Source organism: Macrobrachium nipponense, chromosome 10 (assembly GCF_015104395.2).
Source record: "Macrobrachium nipponense isolate FS-2020 chromosome 10, ASM1510439v2, whole genome shotgun sequence".
Lineage (NCBI taxonomy): Eukaryota > Metazoa > Arthropoda > Malacostraca > Decapoda > Palaemonidae > Macrobrachium > Macrobrachium nipponense.
The window spans coordinates 94,251,682-94,270,047 of NC_087204.1; the positions used below are offsets into that span (position 1 = coordinate 94,251,682).

Consider the following 18,366-nt stretch of genomic DNA (forward strand, 5'->3'; position numbering starts at 1 on the left):
AGTTTTATCCTTACTTGAACCTAATCCATTTTCTTTTAAGGTATCTCCATTAGTAGTTATTTATGTTGCTTCGTCGGGCTACTGTCCATAGATCACTCAATCACTTCTCTACAGTACCAGACAGCGACGAATTAAGCGACGCTTAACAGCTTCGAAGGAGCAAGTAGGTTTTGCTCGTCTATTTCCACTTGGGCTCTAAATGTCTCAGTGAATGAACCCTTTTCATATTTCGTTTAATTATTTCATATTGGTCATTCACTTGGAAATATTCTGTAATACGTTTCCTTCATCCTGTATGTTATTTTATTTTATTTTTTAATATATATATATTATATATATATGGGGGGGGGTTTTTTTTTGGGGGGGGGGCTTTTATTTTACATTCTTTAAGATTGCGTTAAAACCCAACACCTTCATCTCTGTATTTATTTTTTTACAAGGGTCAGTTGTTATTTTAATTTTAATGACAAAAATAGCTCCTCGTTGGACAAGTGGGTTACGATTCGCTAATCCCTAGTTCGATTCTCCGCTCTGCCAACGTGGAATCGTAGGAATTTATTGCTCGTGGTTAGAAGTTCATTTATCGATATAATGTGGTTCGGATCCAAAAACAAGCTGTAGGTCCTGTAGGTTCCTAGCCACGTAAAAATATCTAATCCTTCGGGCCAGCCCTAAGAGAACTGTTAGTTAACCAGCTCTGTGGTCTGGTTAAACTAAGATATACTTAACTTTGACGTTATAAATTTTCATCAGTAAAAAATGTGTAACACGATCATTGTGTTTACTCTCTCTTTTAGTCCCTCACAAATAAATTCTTTATTTGTTATTAAGTATGTGCTCATGCATATGGGTGTTGTATTGAGTAAGTTTAAGCGTAAGAGCATTACGTGTAATCTTAGAAAATTCTAAGCATGATGAACCGCTCGAAAACAACATTAGGAATGGAGGATAGATAAGAAACAACCACTTAACAAAGCCTTTCTTTTATTTGTATGAAAACAATCACAGTCAACAGCTTTCTAGTCTACAGTCAGAACCGTCTTGGTGACAGGACACAAGGGAAAGGAAAATCCGCGAGAAAAAAATACGCAAAATAGATCTAAGTCCTGGCTCAAAGTGCACCTGTTAATCGGGAAATTAACGGAGGAGACAAGCATCTGTGTTTATTGTAACCGATTTGCATTTAAGGGAAACATTATACTAAACATAGATGAATTTCTATTCGCTCGAATGATCTATCTTTTGTACTGAATTAGTGTGGTCTAGCCGAAAAAGCTAGTATGATTGTATAACAGAGTGCGCCGCATTTTGCAAATTAACTCTTCGTTTTACAAAATATGATACTAATGAGTATTTATAAAAAAGTCTCCATTCGAGAGGATGCTAAAGATGATTGAAAAAGCCTTCTATTATTGCAATAAGAAGAGAGGGGATTACGCAGGAGCTAATAAATATGGTCTGATTTCTACCAGGTAGCTCGAGGGAAGACTGAATAAATTACGCTAAACTATCATGTTAAGTTAGTAACATATTTACAAATATAATACAAGACTGAAATCCACAACAAAAAGTCAACAAACTGTTGATTTTGCGTTTGTCATCTGCCAAATTCAACCTTGAAAACAAAGGGTTGAATATTGGAGATTGATTTCGAGACGAGTGAGAAATATTTCTCAACTTTGTAACAATGGAATGAAACATTACCGATTCCGTGTATCAGAATTTCGCCCGTTCTTTGTGCAAGGAACGAATGACAAAGTTTTTCTTTTTAAATTAGCAGTTACATTATTTATAATTTACAACCTTTCACTTTCGAATGCATTCTACTAAATATAATTACGAATTTCAAGCCATAAACATTGCTATTTGAGTATTAATCCATAAAAATAATTGTAGCCTGAAAAGAACATTAGATGGTTTCAGCAGGACTTGTCGTCTTCTGCCATCTGGATTCTATAAGAACTTTCGAAAAGTATTTTTACTAAATATAATGCATTAGTGACAACTACGCTTACCCAATGAGTATGATCAAATTTAGGAGGAAGTCCCCTTTACTCAGGACAGCCACTAATAGTTGAAGTGCGTAAAGTAACGATTCTTAAACTTATTAGGGTTGATGGAAGGCCTCGGCTTGTAGATGTAGATTCCGGAGGGTCGGCCATTGTAGGGGAAGTACTTGTCCAAAGTCAGCCAAGGCTTCTTGACGGGTTTTGGAGTCGTCGTGGTAGTTGGGGCAGGGGTGGTTGTAGTTGTAGTGGTTGTGGTGGTGGTGGGGACTTGCGTGGAAGATGTCTTCCAGGGGCTCCAGACGTCAGACGAGGTGGAAGGTTTGTTCCAGTGGTAAATTTGATCTGGCCGCCCGTTGCTGGTAAAGTCGATGGCGATCTGCAACAAAAGGAGCCATGAGAGAAACTCGGAAAACGGAAAGCTTCAAAAGATTGTTGTATTTCATGCAACATCGGTTCATGCAATGTAGAGGCTATGGTAAATGACAGTGTAAAACAAGGGTGGCCAGACTTTTGGACTCCGAGATCTACAATACTACTTAATCACAAATTATTACGTGGGAAAGAAAAATATTTCAATTAGCACTATAGTACAATAGAACAATTGCCTCACTTATATATGTGTGTATATATATATATATATATATATATATATATATATATATATATATATATATGTGTGTGTGTGTGTGTGTGTGTATGTTTGGTTGTATTTCTGTTTGTTTATATAGGATTGTGGGGAAACGGCTATCGACTGTTTGGCCACCTCTGGTATAACATGATCTACGGACTGAAGACTGACTGCTGTGGCTGCATATCATTACTCTCTCTCTCTCTCTCTCTTACCTTCTCGAATGGGTAAGGCGTCGTGTCGTCTGACTGTGGGAAGAGGTTGTTGTTGTTGACGTAATAGTAAGGAACAGGTGGAAGTTTGATGTAGTAAATGGGAGAGTCATCCTGGCGTATCTTCTCTCCCAGAGTAATGTCAGGGATGATTCCTCCGGTGTTTAGGCCTAAGTGCTGCAGGAACTGTGGAGGAAAAAGGTAAACATTTATGAAATATATATTTTCATACAATTCAGTCTGTTGCGCTACCAACAAAAATATATCAGCATCAGTTAGTGCGAATTTCTATAACTGTAACTTAAATGGAATGAAATTAGACAGATGTATTTTACTTATGAAAAGCTAGAGGAAAAGTAACTCTGAGAATCAGTAGAAATCTATAAATGTTTTTGAAATGTATTACCAGGCCCGTACTCAGAGTTTTTTTTTTTTTTCTTTTATAGGGGAGGGGGTCTTTTTTTCTTTTTTTTTGCCAAAACTGGACCTTTTCTTCTATAAATGTCATTGCATCCTGCTACTAAAGAATGATGTTAATATTGAATAAAAAAAAAGTTATGAAAAAGCCTTGCCAAAAAAAAAAACCAAAAGATTGTTATTTATTACTTTGTAAATACAGTTCAATGAAAAGGAAAGTCACAGAAAATATGGACATCTGAAATTCCCCTCCCCCCTCCCACACTAGTTACAGGCCTGATGACTGGCCAAGTCATCATTCTGGTTTCATTATAAAAGATATGAAAATCTTATCATGAACCAGGAAACACAAAGAACTAAGATGAAAAGTCTCTGCTTTTACCAGGCAGAGGTGTATTTCGTTTGGATAACAGGCCTATTCAATTTGTGATGAAACCCTTTCTCTCTATTTTATGTTACTGTATTAGTTTTTGTAGCTTTTGTCTTGGCAACATTTTCAAAAGATCGTCAGATTTCATGAGTATGCATTCAAAATTACTCCTGTCATCTTGCATAAAACGACCGTAAATCAGCGAATAACGTTACAGTTTCCTAAATAGCATCCCACTTTTAGTAATCATATACTCCAGGGAATGCATTTGTATATTCATCTCATCTCGTTGCGATTAGGACAATGAAACCAAGAGTTGAGCGAAAGCAGTGGGGACGAAACAACGACTACCGGAGAGAAAGACGCCTATTAGTATTCCAGAAAACTCTTTAACGTGCTAATGACCCAAGTGTCCGATCTTTTGCATACAGCCTTTGGTTTAACGTTTTATAACCGCTGTCAGTGTCAGTCTCTGAAATTTGTCTAGCGATTATGTGTATGCAAGGGTGTATGGCTTTTCCTGTTGCTGAGAGAGAGAGAGAGAGAGAGAGAGAGAGAGAGAGAGAGAGAGAGAGAGAGAGAGAGAGAGAATAAGTCTGGCAACCAGCACATTTCCAAGACAGAAAACTTCAGTAAGCAGTAAACCGCAAAGATCAGCTTCAACCGCCACGCAATTTCGGTAATGCATGTTATTCTGACAGCGGTCATTTCACCGTTCATAAATTGCCCACAAAAAAATAAATAAAATACTGTTACATCATCTATGTTTTCTAGGGAATTTACTTTCCATTACGGTGTTCTTGTATTGACTCTATCTTTATAAAAACTGATTTACACGGTTTCGCTGCGCTCGTCTGCTCTCATAATATCAATTCCAGAATTTGTAAAAAGTTACCAAAAAGAGACGGATACTAAAGCTGGTATTATTTGATTGTAAATTAAACTACAGTTTGCTAGGTCATATTTACACAAAGTCATTTGACTGGCATAGAGTTTATTTTTTATTGTTATTCCTAATGAACACAAATTTATATTTAAAAAATACCTGCTTATAGCAGCAAAAACTTTGTTGAAACACATCATGCTTCGGTTTCTGAGTGTGAGTTTCATTTCTCAACATTATTTTTGTTTTATTTTCTTGATTTCAAATCACATTCTAGTCGACACCTTTAATGACTGGTGCACTTATTCGATGTTTTCTTTAATAGAATTGTCCTGTTATCGGCATCAGCTGGAAAGATCAGGGTTTCGCAATGCCTCCCTTCAGCTGGACACCATATTGTGCTGCGAATATTCGTTTTACTTAGTTAAAGACAATATTGAGCTACTTGGGAAAACAGTATACCTACATCAAAACGTATATCGTCGTTTTCCTTATTAGAACAAATCATACTTTATTTGTAGCAAACATAAACAAGATTTATAAGTTATGGTGGCGCACCAAATGACGACATGACGTTCCATAAGGAGAGTACTTGGATATCATCATAACCCTGTTTCAAGTCGACAAAGGTCTGACATACATCCTTCATCCATTCCCAAGTTTTTTTTTTCCTTTTTTTTTGTGCAAAAGATTTGATCATATTTTCCTGGTGGGGGACATAACAAATTCAAAATGAACTTCCTTCTTCCATTCCCAAGAATTTTTTTGTTTTTGTTTTTATTAATCGTCTCATCGTGAATAACTATCTAATTTTGAAATCTCATCCCTTGATTGGGATGAGATTTTTTGCAAAAGGGGAGTAGTTGTCTGGAGCAAGCAGCATTGGGCCGCAACGAGACCTGAGAGGGAGAGGAGGAAGTCGAGCCAGTGATGCCTTGGTCAACGAAGAAAGGAGGACACGTCCACCGTTGCGGTCACACAAAGACGACACTGGAACCGTAGGGAAGCTGCTTCCATGGGGCGTGTGATGCTCGCAATCTGAAGTCCGCGGATGAGAAACGTATCATTTGCGGTTTCGACCAGCGGCAGCAGCGGCGGGACCACGGGAGCGGAATAAGATGGATGCCACGCCTGGAAGACCATCATCAGATAAAGGCCTCCACAAGGTCTGTCTGTCTATCTGTCTGTCCGTCTGTCTCCAGTATAGGGACAGCTTAATGACGCTCTCCGGCGCTACACAAGTTATGATTATCATCAACATTGCCAGTGCCGTCGCATTATAAATATTCATGCGTTATCTTTTCGCCTCATTTTCCTCCTCCTACTCTTCTTCTTCTTCTTCTTTCTTCTTCTTCTTCTTCTTCTTCTTCTTCTTCTTCTTCTTATTATTATTATTATTATTATTATTATTATTATATCGACGAATTATTTACTTAATACATACATAAATTCATACGTACACACACACACACACACACACACACACACACACACATATATATATATATATATATATATTATATAGATATAAATAATATATATATCATATATATATATATATATTATATAATATATATAATAATTATTATAAATAAATATATATATAATATAAATATAGAAAATATATAAGAATATATATAATATAATATAATATATTATTATACTGAATACTCGAATAATTCTTATTGCGAGTGTATTTCTATAACTTATCGCCGGAAAAAGGAAACACGGGCCTGGCTTCTCGTGTCCTGTGTCTGCCTCTATTACAGTTTTTTTTTTTCTCTCTTTTTTTTGTCGGATGAAAATCACACTGCGCTCTCATGAAAATTCAAGAGAAAACATAAAACACGTACAAATAGTACTAGAGAAGTGAGCGCTTACAAATCAAAATGAAGTAGTGGTTTTCTTTCAATATAATGTGATTTGATGTGATGTGCAGTGATGACGAAGTAGGAACGCTCGAATATCCAGAACTCTGAGGTTCCTGTCTGTTCTCAAGGTCCTATTCCAAGTTAAATAACAGGGGCAAGTTCATTAGCTTTTCTCATGTATGAGAACCTCTCACTCACTCTAACTTTAAAGTGATAATACTGGCAGTGCTGTCTATGATATGCATTAAGATAAGCTATTCCTCTAATTTGTGATGAATGATAGATACATTTTGTAGAGTTTTGCTATTTTCAATTTTCGTATTTAGCCGTCTGGAACCGAATTCTGTAAACACCTACTAAGGTCCCTACCTAGAAATAAATTGTATGGAATATGTTTTTTTTTTAAATTGTTATCTTTTCTATTTTTTACTACTATTCTCGACATTATTACTGTCATTACATTATGAATACTATTTTTTTTTTTATACTTCTTCAGCAACTTTGTGGATATTGCCGATTTATAATTTTTTATCATATGCTATCTGATATGCCTAGATTGTGAATGTTATTGTCTCTACTTTGTATATTATTCCATGTGCATGGCCTTGAGTTGAAATAAAGTCTATTATTATTACTATTATTATTAATATTATCATTTCTGAATAAGGGACAAAATCCTCTTACCTGTAGTGTTACGCTGTTAAGAGGACAGGTAGCTATATATTATTATTATTATTATTACTAAATAAGGGACAAAATCTTCTTCCTGAATTGTTCCGCTGTTATGAGGACAGGCAGCTATATTATTATTATTATTATTATTATTATTATTATTATTACCAAATACGGGACAAAATCCTCTTACCTGCAGTGTGCCGCTGTTAAGAGGAGAGGCAGCTTCGCACCCGATGACCAGCAAGACGAGACAGACATACATCGCCATCCAGGTGTTCCTGAACAGAAGAGAAGTCTTTTAGAACAAATACGCTGGTTATTTCGTATAAAAAAAACAACCACTTGCGCTTATCCGTTTGTCGTTTTATTTTTCTACAGGAAAAGATGGCGTGGCGTATATGTGTATATGTGTGCGTTCGGATTTTGCTTACACGGGAAGGAAAATAATTATACATATATGTTTAGATACGTTCTTTTAACTTAGCAGACATTTTATTTTAAGGTTTCAAGCAAAGGTCTCCCTCCCCCTCCTGCACCCACGTGAAAATAGTAGCTCTAAAGCTCTGCCCAAGGTTTTATATATATATATATATACAAATGTACGTATATGTGTATGTGTGCATATATATACACACACACATATATATGTAAAAACTTCCAGACGCACACTGCGTCGAAGATCACCCCAACCCACACTTTGCGAGTGACCTTGATAATGTTCCTGACCTTTGCGGAATTACATGTTACCGGTCAAGAAACATAGCAGCATTCTCGGTGTCTCCTCCTCCTGCACGCACTTTGCATGAGAATAGCCTGCTTGACAGGCTAAACGAACAACAAGCACCCTGAAGGTGAAGCGGTCAGGTGGCTGATGCTCGTATTGCTTTGTTTGTAGTACAGCGTTTCTTGAAATACGAACATTGGTTTTATGCTCTTATAGCCTTCGCAATTACGAGCGATTCCTGAACTGCTTTCAGCAGTTGTCCTCTGCCTTTATTCTTGAGAATATTTAAGCTTGATTATACACTACTGAATTATGGTAAACATACACATTAAATATATATATATACACACACACATATATATATACATATATATATATATATATATATATATATATATATATATATATATATATATATGGTGTGTGTGTGTGTGTGTGTGTGTGTATGTATGTATGTATACTAACACACTCATCTATATATATATATATATATATATATATATATATATATATATATGTGTGTGTGTGTGTGTGCGTGTGTGTGTGTGTGTGTTTGTATGCATTGAAAAGAGAAAGAGAGAGAGAGAGAGAGAGAGAGAGAGAGAGAGAGATCTTTATTGTCATTAAACATATATAACACTGCTTTTAAATTTGTTATTCCTTTGTATTGATCGCTCATTCTCTGGTAGTTCTGTAGTTGATCTTTGGCCTTCTTCAACCAGAACTTCCAACCGTTTTCCTAAAAAAATAAACACTTATATCAAAGGCGACATAAGCTAGCATATTTTTTGACTCTAATGAATATCACGGACAAAAAAGTAATGAAATCACAAAAAGGATAGTAAAGCCAAGCCACAAGAGACAGATATGGAGGGCAGGGGATACAAAGGAAGGGGTAGGATATAGGGCTGTACTCCGTAACCTGACCAATTATGATGAAAAGGAGAAGTAGGAGTCTTTTCTCAATACACACACACACACACACACACACACACACACACACACATATATATATATATATATATATATATATATATATATATATATATATATATATTGTGTGTATGTGTATACATTACAAAATTAAATGTTTGTACGTGAGCAAAAAGAAATAGTATCAGCTGAGACAATATTTTCAGCAAAGGCCCAAAAAAAGGATTTTCAATGTTTTCTCAAAGGAAGCAGTTAAAACCTAGACTGAGATAACACCGCAGCCACAAATAGAAGCTGGATACTTCAGTAATAAAAAAAATATAAACATCCTATACAAAAACTCAGGTATTAGTTTGTGTATGTAAATACGTATATATAGATTATTTCATTATATATATCATTATAAAAATATATCCACGCGAATTAAAAGTTATTTCATCAAAATGATGAAAAGAAATATGCAGACTTATGTTATAAATTATTTCGTGAGCACTAAAAGAAATTACGAGTTACGGTCAGGACAATCTAGTATTTATCGTGTGCTGTATTTTAAATTTCCATGAAAGAGAAAACTAACGATTTCAAGGATGTCCGTAGTACTATTCGGTCATGTTCCAAGAAGCAAGGCACTACACTTTAGAGTCCTTGGCAAATGACAATATAGTTCGAGTTCGGAACTTCGAACGGAGTCACGGAGTTCGGTTAAACCGTCCGTCAGCCGTAAGTTCGTAACACCGTTGTGGGCGGTGGACGTTTAAAAGGAGTTTGCTAAACAGTCGTTTTTCCTCTAGAGTGGCGTACTCAATTCTTCATTAATTTATCGTAGCGTAATTGGTTCCTGCTGTGAAGTGTTTACGAAAATTTTCGTTAATCGTGCGACTAGACTACAGTTGGCACTTGTGAATCCAATCTGTTGTGGTCACTTCGTCGATCAAGGTATTACAAACCTCGGACCTCGGCAAGGTAATACTGGAACTTTACTGTATTATTGTTAGTATTGTATATTTTTCTGGGATTTTCGAATCTTGCTGGGTGTCGAGTCTTACAAATCTTTGTCGGTCATTATAACTATTTCTTATGGGCGTTTACCCATAATCTGATCTTTAGTAAACGCCCAAAATTTATAAGATTGAGGGTAAGTTACGCAGAGTTCTAAAGCTTCGTTTTTTCCAGGATGTTTTTGGTAAGAGTTTGACTTTGAATTCCTGTTCTAACGGTAAAGCTTCACGCATGATAAAAGCTGCTCACTTTGGCAACAGGTATGTAGGAGGTATTTTTTCCCTAAGTTGTTTTATTTGTAGATTTTCTTTTGGTCATAAATTTCCTCCAATATTAGTGATTGACTGTAATTTGTATGAGGTTCTTCAACAACTTCACCTTATCCTCCACCCCTTTAGGGGCGGCGCCCCTGGAGGGGTGGAGGAGCCCCCATGTACTGCTTAGTAGGTCGTATGACCTACTATGCAGGTAACTGGGTGGTTTAACAAGCCAACTAATCAAACTTTCTTTCAGGTGGTAAGTACAGACTTAATCCATTCGTTAGTTTTATTTTAAGTTTAGATAGGTATAGATGTTTAAATGTGTTTGGCTACCCCGAATCACTTTAGTTTGCAGAATCTCCCTAAGGTTTGAGGAAATATGAATGCTTATGCCATCAAACGACAATATTTAGCTTTAAAACTAGCATATATACTGGCCTGGGGTCATAGTATGTTTTGCTTTCTGAATATTAAGTTTGTGGTCAAAATGGGTAAGTTTTCATATTCATAGAGGTTTTTCCCTAACTTCCCTAACTTGAAATATTTAGCTTTTAAGTTCGTGTTAGACTAACTAGAATTTCATTATTTTCAGAGGATTCGAACTTAGATTCAAACTTAGTATTTCACTTTCTCTCAACCAGGAATTTCTGGTCAAAGGGGTTTGTTACTCTGTTTATAGGCTATGAGTTTGTTACTCTAATATGAGTATAGGCTATGAGTTTGTTACTCTAATATGAGTATAGGCTATGAGTTTATTCTAATATGAGTATAGGCAATGAGTTTGTTACTCTAATATGAGTATAGGCAATGAGTTTGTTACTCTAATATGAGTATAGGCTATGAGTTCGTTACTCTAATATGAGTAAAGGCTATGAGTTTGTTACTCTAATATGAGATGAGTTTGTTACTCTTGAGAATAGGCTATGAGTTTGTTACTCTTGAGTATAGGCTATGAGTTTGTTACTCTAATATGAGTTTAGGCTATTGAGTTGTCTAGGAACAGAATGAGAGTTACTTGGTATGTGTAACAAGCAAAGCTGTTTTTCATTACGGAGAATTACTTGTTTTACTTTCTAAGTGTGTTCTTTCTTTTCGGACGAGGGTCTTGTCGCAGGTTGAGATGCGAGTGAAGTGGCTCATTGGTTGGTGGTACCGGTGGGCAGTTACTGACTTGACGTCTCGAGAGCTTTGCCATCTTTGTCTTATTTTGGCATTGCATTGAAATGTCGATGATGACGTTAATGGAGAAGGTCTTCGATGTCGTATGGTATTGTCGTGACCATGTAATGGTGTACGTGACACCTAGCTGGGCAGAGCTGAGCTTCTGGACATTTCGATCTTACAACAAGAGAAAGTGAGACTATATTATAGTGAGGAGACTTTGGTGACAGTTGGTTACCGTTGGTACGTAGGTTCATGCACGCCTTCCAGGTTTTTTGCAAGTGATACTGTAGTATGTTATGTTGTAACTCGCCTGACCAAGACTGGTGTATTGTCATTTGCTTTGCAAATGTTTAGAGCTCTCCGTGAAGAGAAAGGACCACTTTTCATACTGTTTCCCAAACTGCATTTTAATTTTCTTGGATCTACGCGAAGTTAAGCTTACTTTTAAAAGACTTCATTTCTCTGTAAAGTACGTATCTTCATGATTTGGATGTTATCAAGAATCCAGGACTTGATAGTCACTTTTAATATGTATGTGTATGTAAAGTATTCATGAGTTCACTAAGTATTATATAGTACTTGCATCAATTACTGTTAAATTACACAATTTTTAATCAGTTCATTAAGTTATCAATTTTTATCCATTAGCCTTTGTTGTACTGGGTTGTCCATGGAATATTGAGAAAGGTGGTTTTTGTATGAAGATCCGTGACACTGTGCACAAACAATAACTTTGTTATTCATGAACACAAATTATGTTTGATACCCATGCGTAAGCAGTGAGTCAATGCAGTTACTCTTGAATACTAGCAATCTGTACCGGATTAAAACCCTTTGGACTTCTTAGGTTAAGGATGCAGAAGGGGGGCCGGTCAGGCGAGCGAAGCTAGCCAAATCCGCTTGGGTACTTTAAATATGAGCAATTCAGTTACTTTGAAGTTATGTGCAAAGCAGTAAATAGGAAAATGGAGCAATACACTATTAAGATTAACCTAACTTACATAAAGAATTCACATTAATAATTCACATTAATGACAATCTGGTAAAAAGACTAGGGTAAAAAGACAAACTTGAAATAACATGAGACTTAATTAAAAATAAGCAACTTAACCAGGATTTGCACCAACAAATTTATCACTATTTTGCAAATCTTAATTGCCAGGTCGTGCTCAAAGCTTATTAAACTCGACCAGTTAAGGCGGTTTTGTCCTATGGCAATCAGGTCTTTGATCATATTTACAAGTATACCATTTTTACTATAATACCTGGAAGGTTTGAAGGGCCAGCAGGTAGTTAATGCCTGTACTAAGATACATTTTGAAATACAGTATACTAAAGGAGTGGTGTCTTTTTGCAGCGGTTTAGTTTTTTTTTTTTAATCCTGAACTCTTGAAGGATCAGTGATCTTTTTTAGAATAAGAATCTGGTCATTATGTGGGTTATCTTTGTTTTAATTTTGGCGATTTTCAGAATACTACACTTAATTAGTTTTACTTTTGAGTGGTTTCTGATTTACTTTTGAGTGGTTTCTATATACAGTTAAAAATCTTGGTGGCGTCAAAAGCCGAGTAACATTGTAAAGTATGAATGTGTGTCATACAGCCTTAATGCATAATCATGGTAAGAGATAATCTTACTCCAGATTACGAATTTTCAGTGGGTAATAACACCTTTCGGGTATTGATTGGAGCAACATAACTTATGGTTTTTGTAAGCTAGTTATCCTTAAAAGATTTCGTACCTATTTCAAGAAATATTAAGAGTTAACGTTCTCTTTACGAAGTTGCCGAATAATAGCCGTAAGAACATTTTCTGATGTTTTTCTATGCTGGAGAAACCAGAATTCAAGAAATGTTCAGACGCAGGGCGGATTTGCGAACTTTTCAAGTGTCAGATTGATATGTCTAGTGATCCACAGTGTTGACATGATAGATGTAGCCTTTTATTTTCATTTCCAAATTTTCCTTTCTGCGCTTTTCATTAAAAGCCAGATATGCTTGCAATTTAGGTTTCTCGAATATTCTGCAATGTAAACCTATAATTTGCCTCGTATTGTAGTTGTTTTTCTTTTAATAGATAATTGGTCTTTAGTTTCAGTAACTGACTACTTCCTCGGTACTTTTATAGGGGGATACAATGTAGAATCTGATTTATCAACCATATAATTGCAGATGTTGAAGGTAGAAACTACTTAATTTAAAAATATGCCAGGCTGTTCAACAGATTTGTACGAGTGAGTTAATGCACATATAAAATGTCTATATCAAATTTCAAATGTAAGCAAATTAATGTAAGCCACCCTCATGGAATTGTTGAAAAGTCCATTTGTTCAACAACTATAGTGGAAATGTGGTTTGGATGTTGGTTGTGATGACTCAAGTGCCCCTAGCTGCTACAACTTTCATTCCTTCTATTGTACCTACGTTCATATTCTGTTATATCTTTCTTGCCACCCTCTTCTCTCCTATCAATTTTTTCCATAGTGGAACTGCGAGGTTTTCTCCTGTTACACCTTTCAAACCTTTCTATTCTCCATTTTCCCTTACAGCGCTAAGGGGTCCTAGCGCTGAGCGTTAGGCTTAAATGCTCTATTCTACTGTATTCTATCCATGAAATCAATTTAAAGACTCGTAGTTTTCAGGACTGGTTGTTTAGGATGCTAGCTATAACGGATATTATTGGCTTAGTGAGCTTGGGAATTTGACACCGCATAAAAGATAAGTGAGCAAATTAGTCTAACTTGGTAATCAAAGACGTTTGGAGGATTTTAACTAGATTGCTGCTAGACATGGAATGTTGCATGTGGATGTATCATATGAAATGGTATTTGTGTTAATGGGTCACTTTAATTGCTATAGTTTCTATAGGGTTTTTAATAAACTGGTTGCTCTAGAACAGAATTGTTGTGGTAAAATGTTGTCACCTTTTAAATGCATTTGATTGATTGTAAAGAAACGAATCTGAGAAACTGGTCCCAGGTACGAACAAAAGCATTAAAGAAGTAACTCGGAAAATTATAGAGGTTAACTACCAGAACGATTGTCTTAGTTTATTTGGAAAAAAATAAACTTCTAGAGTTTCTTTACGAACAGACATCTCGGGATGCCGCTAAGGAAAGCTTTGCTGCTAAGTTCGTTTTTACGCAAATCGTGCCGTCTTTGATATGGGTCGTGACTCGTGTTATAAAGGCCAATAGATTTGCTAAGCGAACTTCATCGTAACTTGAACGTTCTTAGAGGGGAAAAACCGTAGGAAACAGAAGGAGTTGAGGAATTTGAACTGGAATACAGAACGGTTAAACATTTCCAGAGTCATAAAGGACCAAAGTCGGTGTTTTTTGTGTTCTCCGGGTGGCTGGGCTAGACTATCGCCAGCTACCGTGGCAGTTGATGTTGGTTCGAAAGTGAAAGGCAAAGGGGGCAAGAGAATTTATCCTAATTTGTGGTTTACGTGCTCTGCCAACGTGGAATCAGAGGAATTAATCTCTGGTGATTAGAGATTCATTTCTCGATATAATGTGGTTCGGATCCGACAGTGAGCAGTAGGTCCCGTTGCTAGTCACGTACAAATATCTAATCCTTCGGGCCAGCCCTAGGAGAGCTGTTAATCGGCCCAGTGGTCTATTTAAACTAAGATACTCTTAATCATTTTTTTTATTAGCAATCAGGTAGTTTAGAAATAACAATTTCAAGTTTATATTAAAAGAACAAAGAAAAGCTGGGCTAAATATCTTGGGGAGATAGAAAGAAGGAAGGTCATTGCAAAGACATCAGCTGAGAGAGTACGAATGAACTCAAAGATCTGAATCCTTTCAGACCTTCCCGACATATCTCGAGTGTGACTCAATTAACCTCGCACAAAGGAGAGGCCGATAAGATTCACTTGGAGAGAGAGCCGTAAAAGTCACGCGAAAGGAGCTTCGCACCTTGTTCCGGAGCGCATCACAGAGAAAGGCCGTGTTTGCTTTGTTTCGGCGGGTCCGTTTGAACCGGAGAGAACGAAACCGATCCGCCTCGTTAGCTCGTCTGAAACGGACCATTTCGTTTGATTTACTGGCTACTACTTAAGCCCCCCTTTTTCTTTCGACGGCTTTTATCTCACTCTATCTGCTTATGCTTTTGTTTGTTGTGTTGCTTCTTCGTCTCTCGTATACTCTTCTCTTTCGCTCGTGTTCCACGTGTTATCTCTCCACTTTTGGCCTTCATATCATGGTAGGTTGCTAGCCTAATGCATTCAGTTTTTGTCACCTTATTTTGTAACTATTAACAAATATAGTAATGCAATCATCATAATAAGTTGCTAGCCTAATGCATTCAGTTTTTGTCACCTTATACAAAATATGAATATCTAAAAAAATCTAAAATGTATATTAAAAAATATAAAATTCAATCATCATAACAGGTTGCTAGTCTTATGCATTCAATTTTTGTCACTTTTTTGTAACTATTTAAAATATAACAATGCAATCGCTTGCTACAGTAAATCTTGCGTTTTAAAAACATTCCAAATAAATAAGGGATACTACAATGCCCACTTTTATAGATCTAAAATAGACTAGTAAGTGGATGTAGTTACCTTCTGGAATACCACCACCTTTTGGAAAAATATCATGTCCACATAAACACACACACATGTGCCTATAAACAGATACACACGTGCCTATATACATACATCCATAAATACATACACGAGACTAAAGTAAAAAAAAACGCGCCTATTCTGTACCCTACGTCCCCACCATTCCCTGGCGTTATGGTTACAACTCCTTCATCGATAAAATCAGTGTCCTTCGAGTCCGAACATTCACGTGAGCTTATTTATTCATTTATTTATTTATTTTTTTTTTAATAAAGGTAAACAATATAACACCACTGGAGAGCTCTATTTTCAAGCATGTATGAAAATCAGTACGTAACTAATATAGGGAAAACTGTACTTCCATTTTGGAACGGAATGGAATATGAAATTTAGGCTAGAGGCCAAGCACTGGGGCTTATAAGATCATTTAGCGCTGGAAGGGAAATTGAGAGTAAAAAAAAAGTTTTAGATCTGTAATAGGAGGAAAGCCTCACAGTTGCACTATGAGACACTTGTTAGGAGAGGTTGGGAAGTAAGATGGAAGAGAGAGAATATATACAGATGTACAGTAAAAGGAATGAAAAGGGTTGCAGCTAGGGGCCGAGCCTAAGAAATACCTACAGTGCAAATGTGAGGTGCACTGATGGCACTAGCCCCCTTCGAGGTTTACTACCGTTTTGTTTGGACAAATGCATCTTTTAGTCGGTAATAGATTGATGACCTTGATTATACTTTAACAATATAAGTATTTGGAGTTCTCTCATTAATCTTGTTTTAACTAGGAATGCGCTCAGCCATTGTTGCCCTAGAACTACGTAGATTCTAATTGTCCAGCGGAAGGTGACTGCATTTCAGGAACGTGCTTGTTTTACGAGAAATTTAACACTGAATTACGTTGTTAAATTCTAAAAATTTCCATGTTCCTTTTCAGATCAGTTAAATTGTCATTCCTTTTTAATTTCCTGCATTATGCGGTAATCATACGTGAAAAACCAATATTCCAGAAAGTAGTTTTTCATTATTTCATAAGATTACTAAGTATTAAACAAAACTAATAGATAAAAGTGATTGATCCTAAAATGTTGAGAAAGAATAAGAACGTTTCCATTAGGCCCCGTAGAGGGGTAGTCAGTCAGTGGACTTATTCTATATGCCTTGATACAGTGTAGGACTTAAGGTTCCTTGCAGCGTGCCCTAGCTGCAACCACTTTCGTTCCTTTTACTGTACCTCCTTTCATATTCTCTTTCTTCATCTTACTTTCCACCCTCTCCTAACAATTGATTCATAGTGCAATTGCGAGGTTTTCCTCCTGTTACACCTTTCAAAACTTTTACTGTCATTTTCCATTTCAACGCAGAATAACCTCATAGGTCCCAGTGCTTGGCCTTTGGCCTAAATTCTATATTCAACTCAACGTTTCCATTAGGAGTAAGAACGAGAGAGAGAGAGAGAGAGAGAGAGAGAGAGAGGAGAGAGGGGGGGGGGGTTAGTTTAAAGTTTAACGAATAAACATTCTATTTACCGCGATCATTCTTAAATCACTTTCCATAACATAAAGTTACTGACGAAGACTGGCAGTAGCGATCAGATAACCTGAACTACGCTGAAGGTTGCAGTTCGCTCCTTACTTTTTGCTTGGTCGTTGTCTGGTCGGGTTTCGTCTTCTTTTGCATAATCATAATCTTTAGTTCGGATCGACCATGTTGTTACAGATTCCTTGTCCAGTCGAACGGGTTTTTATCCGGAGGGAATCTCTGCGTCCGATTTCACTGGGTAACATTTTGTTTCTTTTGTTTTAGGATTGTGAATATGGTGATCCACTGGTAAGTTACAGGAGAGGGCAATAAGTCTTGAGTTAACAAAGCCTGGCTTAGCTAAACCAAGCAAGATAGTTTGCGCAAACAATTATCCAATTATTTCCGACTGGTATCAATAAAATAAACTTGCGCATTAGGTATTAATTAAGAAAAATATTTTACGAATGACCGCATGCACACACATTCACATATACATACACACACACACACACACACATATATATAATAAAATATATATATATATATATATATATAGATATATATATATATATATTATATATATATTGTGTGTATGAATGAATTGTATATGCGTATATTTCAGTTATTCACATGCTGCATAATGCATATATAACCTTTAGTCAGATTAGAGACATATCAGAGGATATTATCACAAAAAATATGCCCCCTGAGCTTATAAAGGTTGGAGAAAGTAGAAATCTGCCTGAGCTCAAAATTACTACATTTTCTCGGAACCCAGAGAAACCGAGCATTAATACTATGCTGATCTTGATACTGGGCAGACCCATCCATCATCTTTGCCTCTGCCTCCCTATCGAGGGGTCAGGAGATGAAGGATGTTGCTGTATCCAGTTATTTATGAATTTACGAGTTTCCTGAAGATTTCTCGTTCCCCTAAAAGCGTCTTTTTTCCTAACCTTATGTATGTATGTATGTATGGTATGTATGTATGTATGTATGTATGTATGTATGTATGTATGTATAATTTTATGAATTTGTGAGTTTCCTGTAGATTTCTCTTTCCCCTAAACGCGTCTTTTTTCCTAACCTTATGAATGTAATAGTATGAATGTAATAGTATGTTTG

The 18,366-nt window shown here is 36.3% G+C and overlaps 1 protein-coding gene and 1 long non-coding RNA gene across 2 annotated transcripts in view; one reads left to right on the forward strand and one right to left on the reverse strand.

Moving 5' to 3' along the window:
- Nucleotides 1–967: 967 nt before the first annotated feature.
- LOC135223764 (uncharacterized) overlaps nt 968–18,366 on the reverse strand; it is a 56,817-nt gene continuing 39,418 nt past the window's right edge. The window contains exons 2-4 of the mRNA XM_064262528.1: nt 7,256–7,343; nt 2,853–3,035; nt 968–2,385 (exon numbers count right to left, since the gene is read on the reverse strand). Of these exons, the coding sequence (XP_064118598.1) occupies nt 2,068–2,385; nt 2,853–3,035; nt 7,256–7,343 (589 nt within the window). The 3' untranslated portion in view covers nt 968–2,067. The remainder of the gene's footprint in view (nt 2,386–2,852; nt 3,036–7,255; nt 7,344–18,366) is intronic.
- LOC135224191 (uncharacterized) lies at nt 9,433–12,500 on the forward strand. Its single transcript, XR_010316673.1, has 3 exons — nt 9,433–9,685; nt 9,896–9,981; nt 11,083–12,500. It is a non-coding gene; the product is annotated as an uncharacterized LOC135224191 (long non-coding RNA).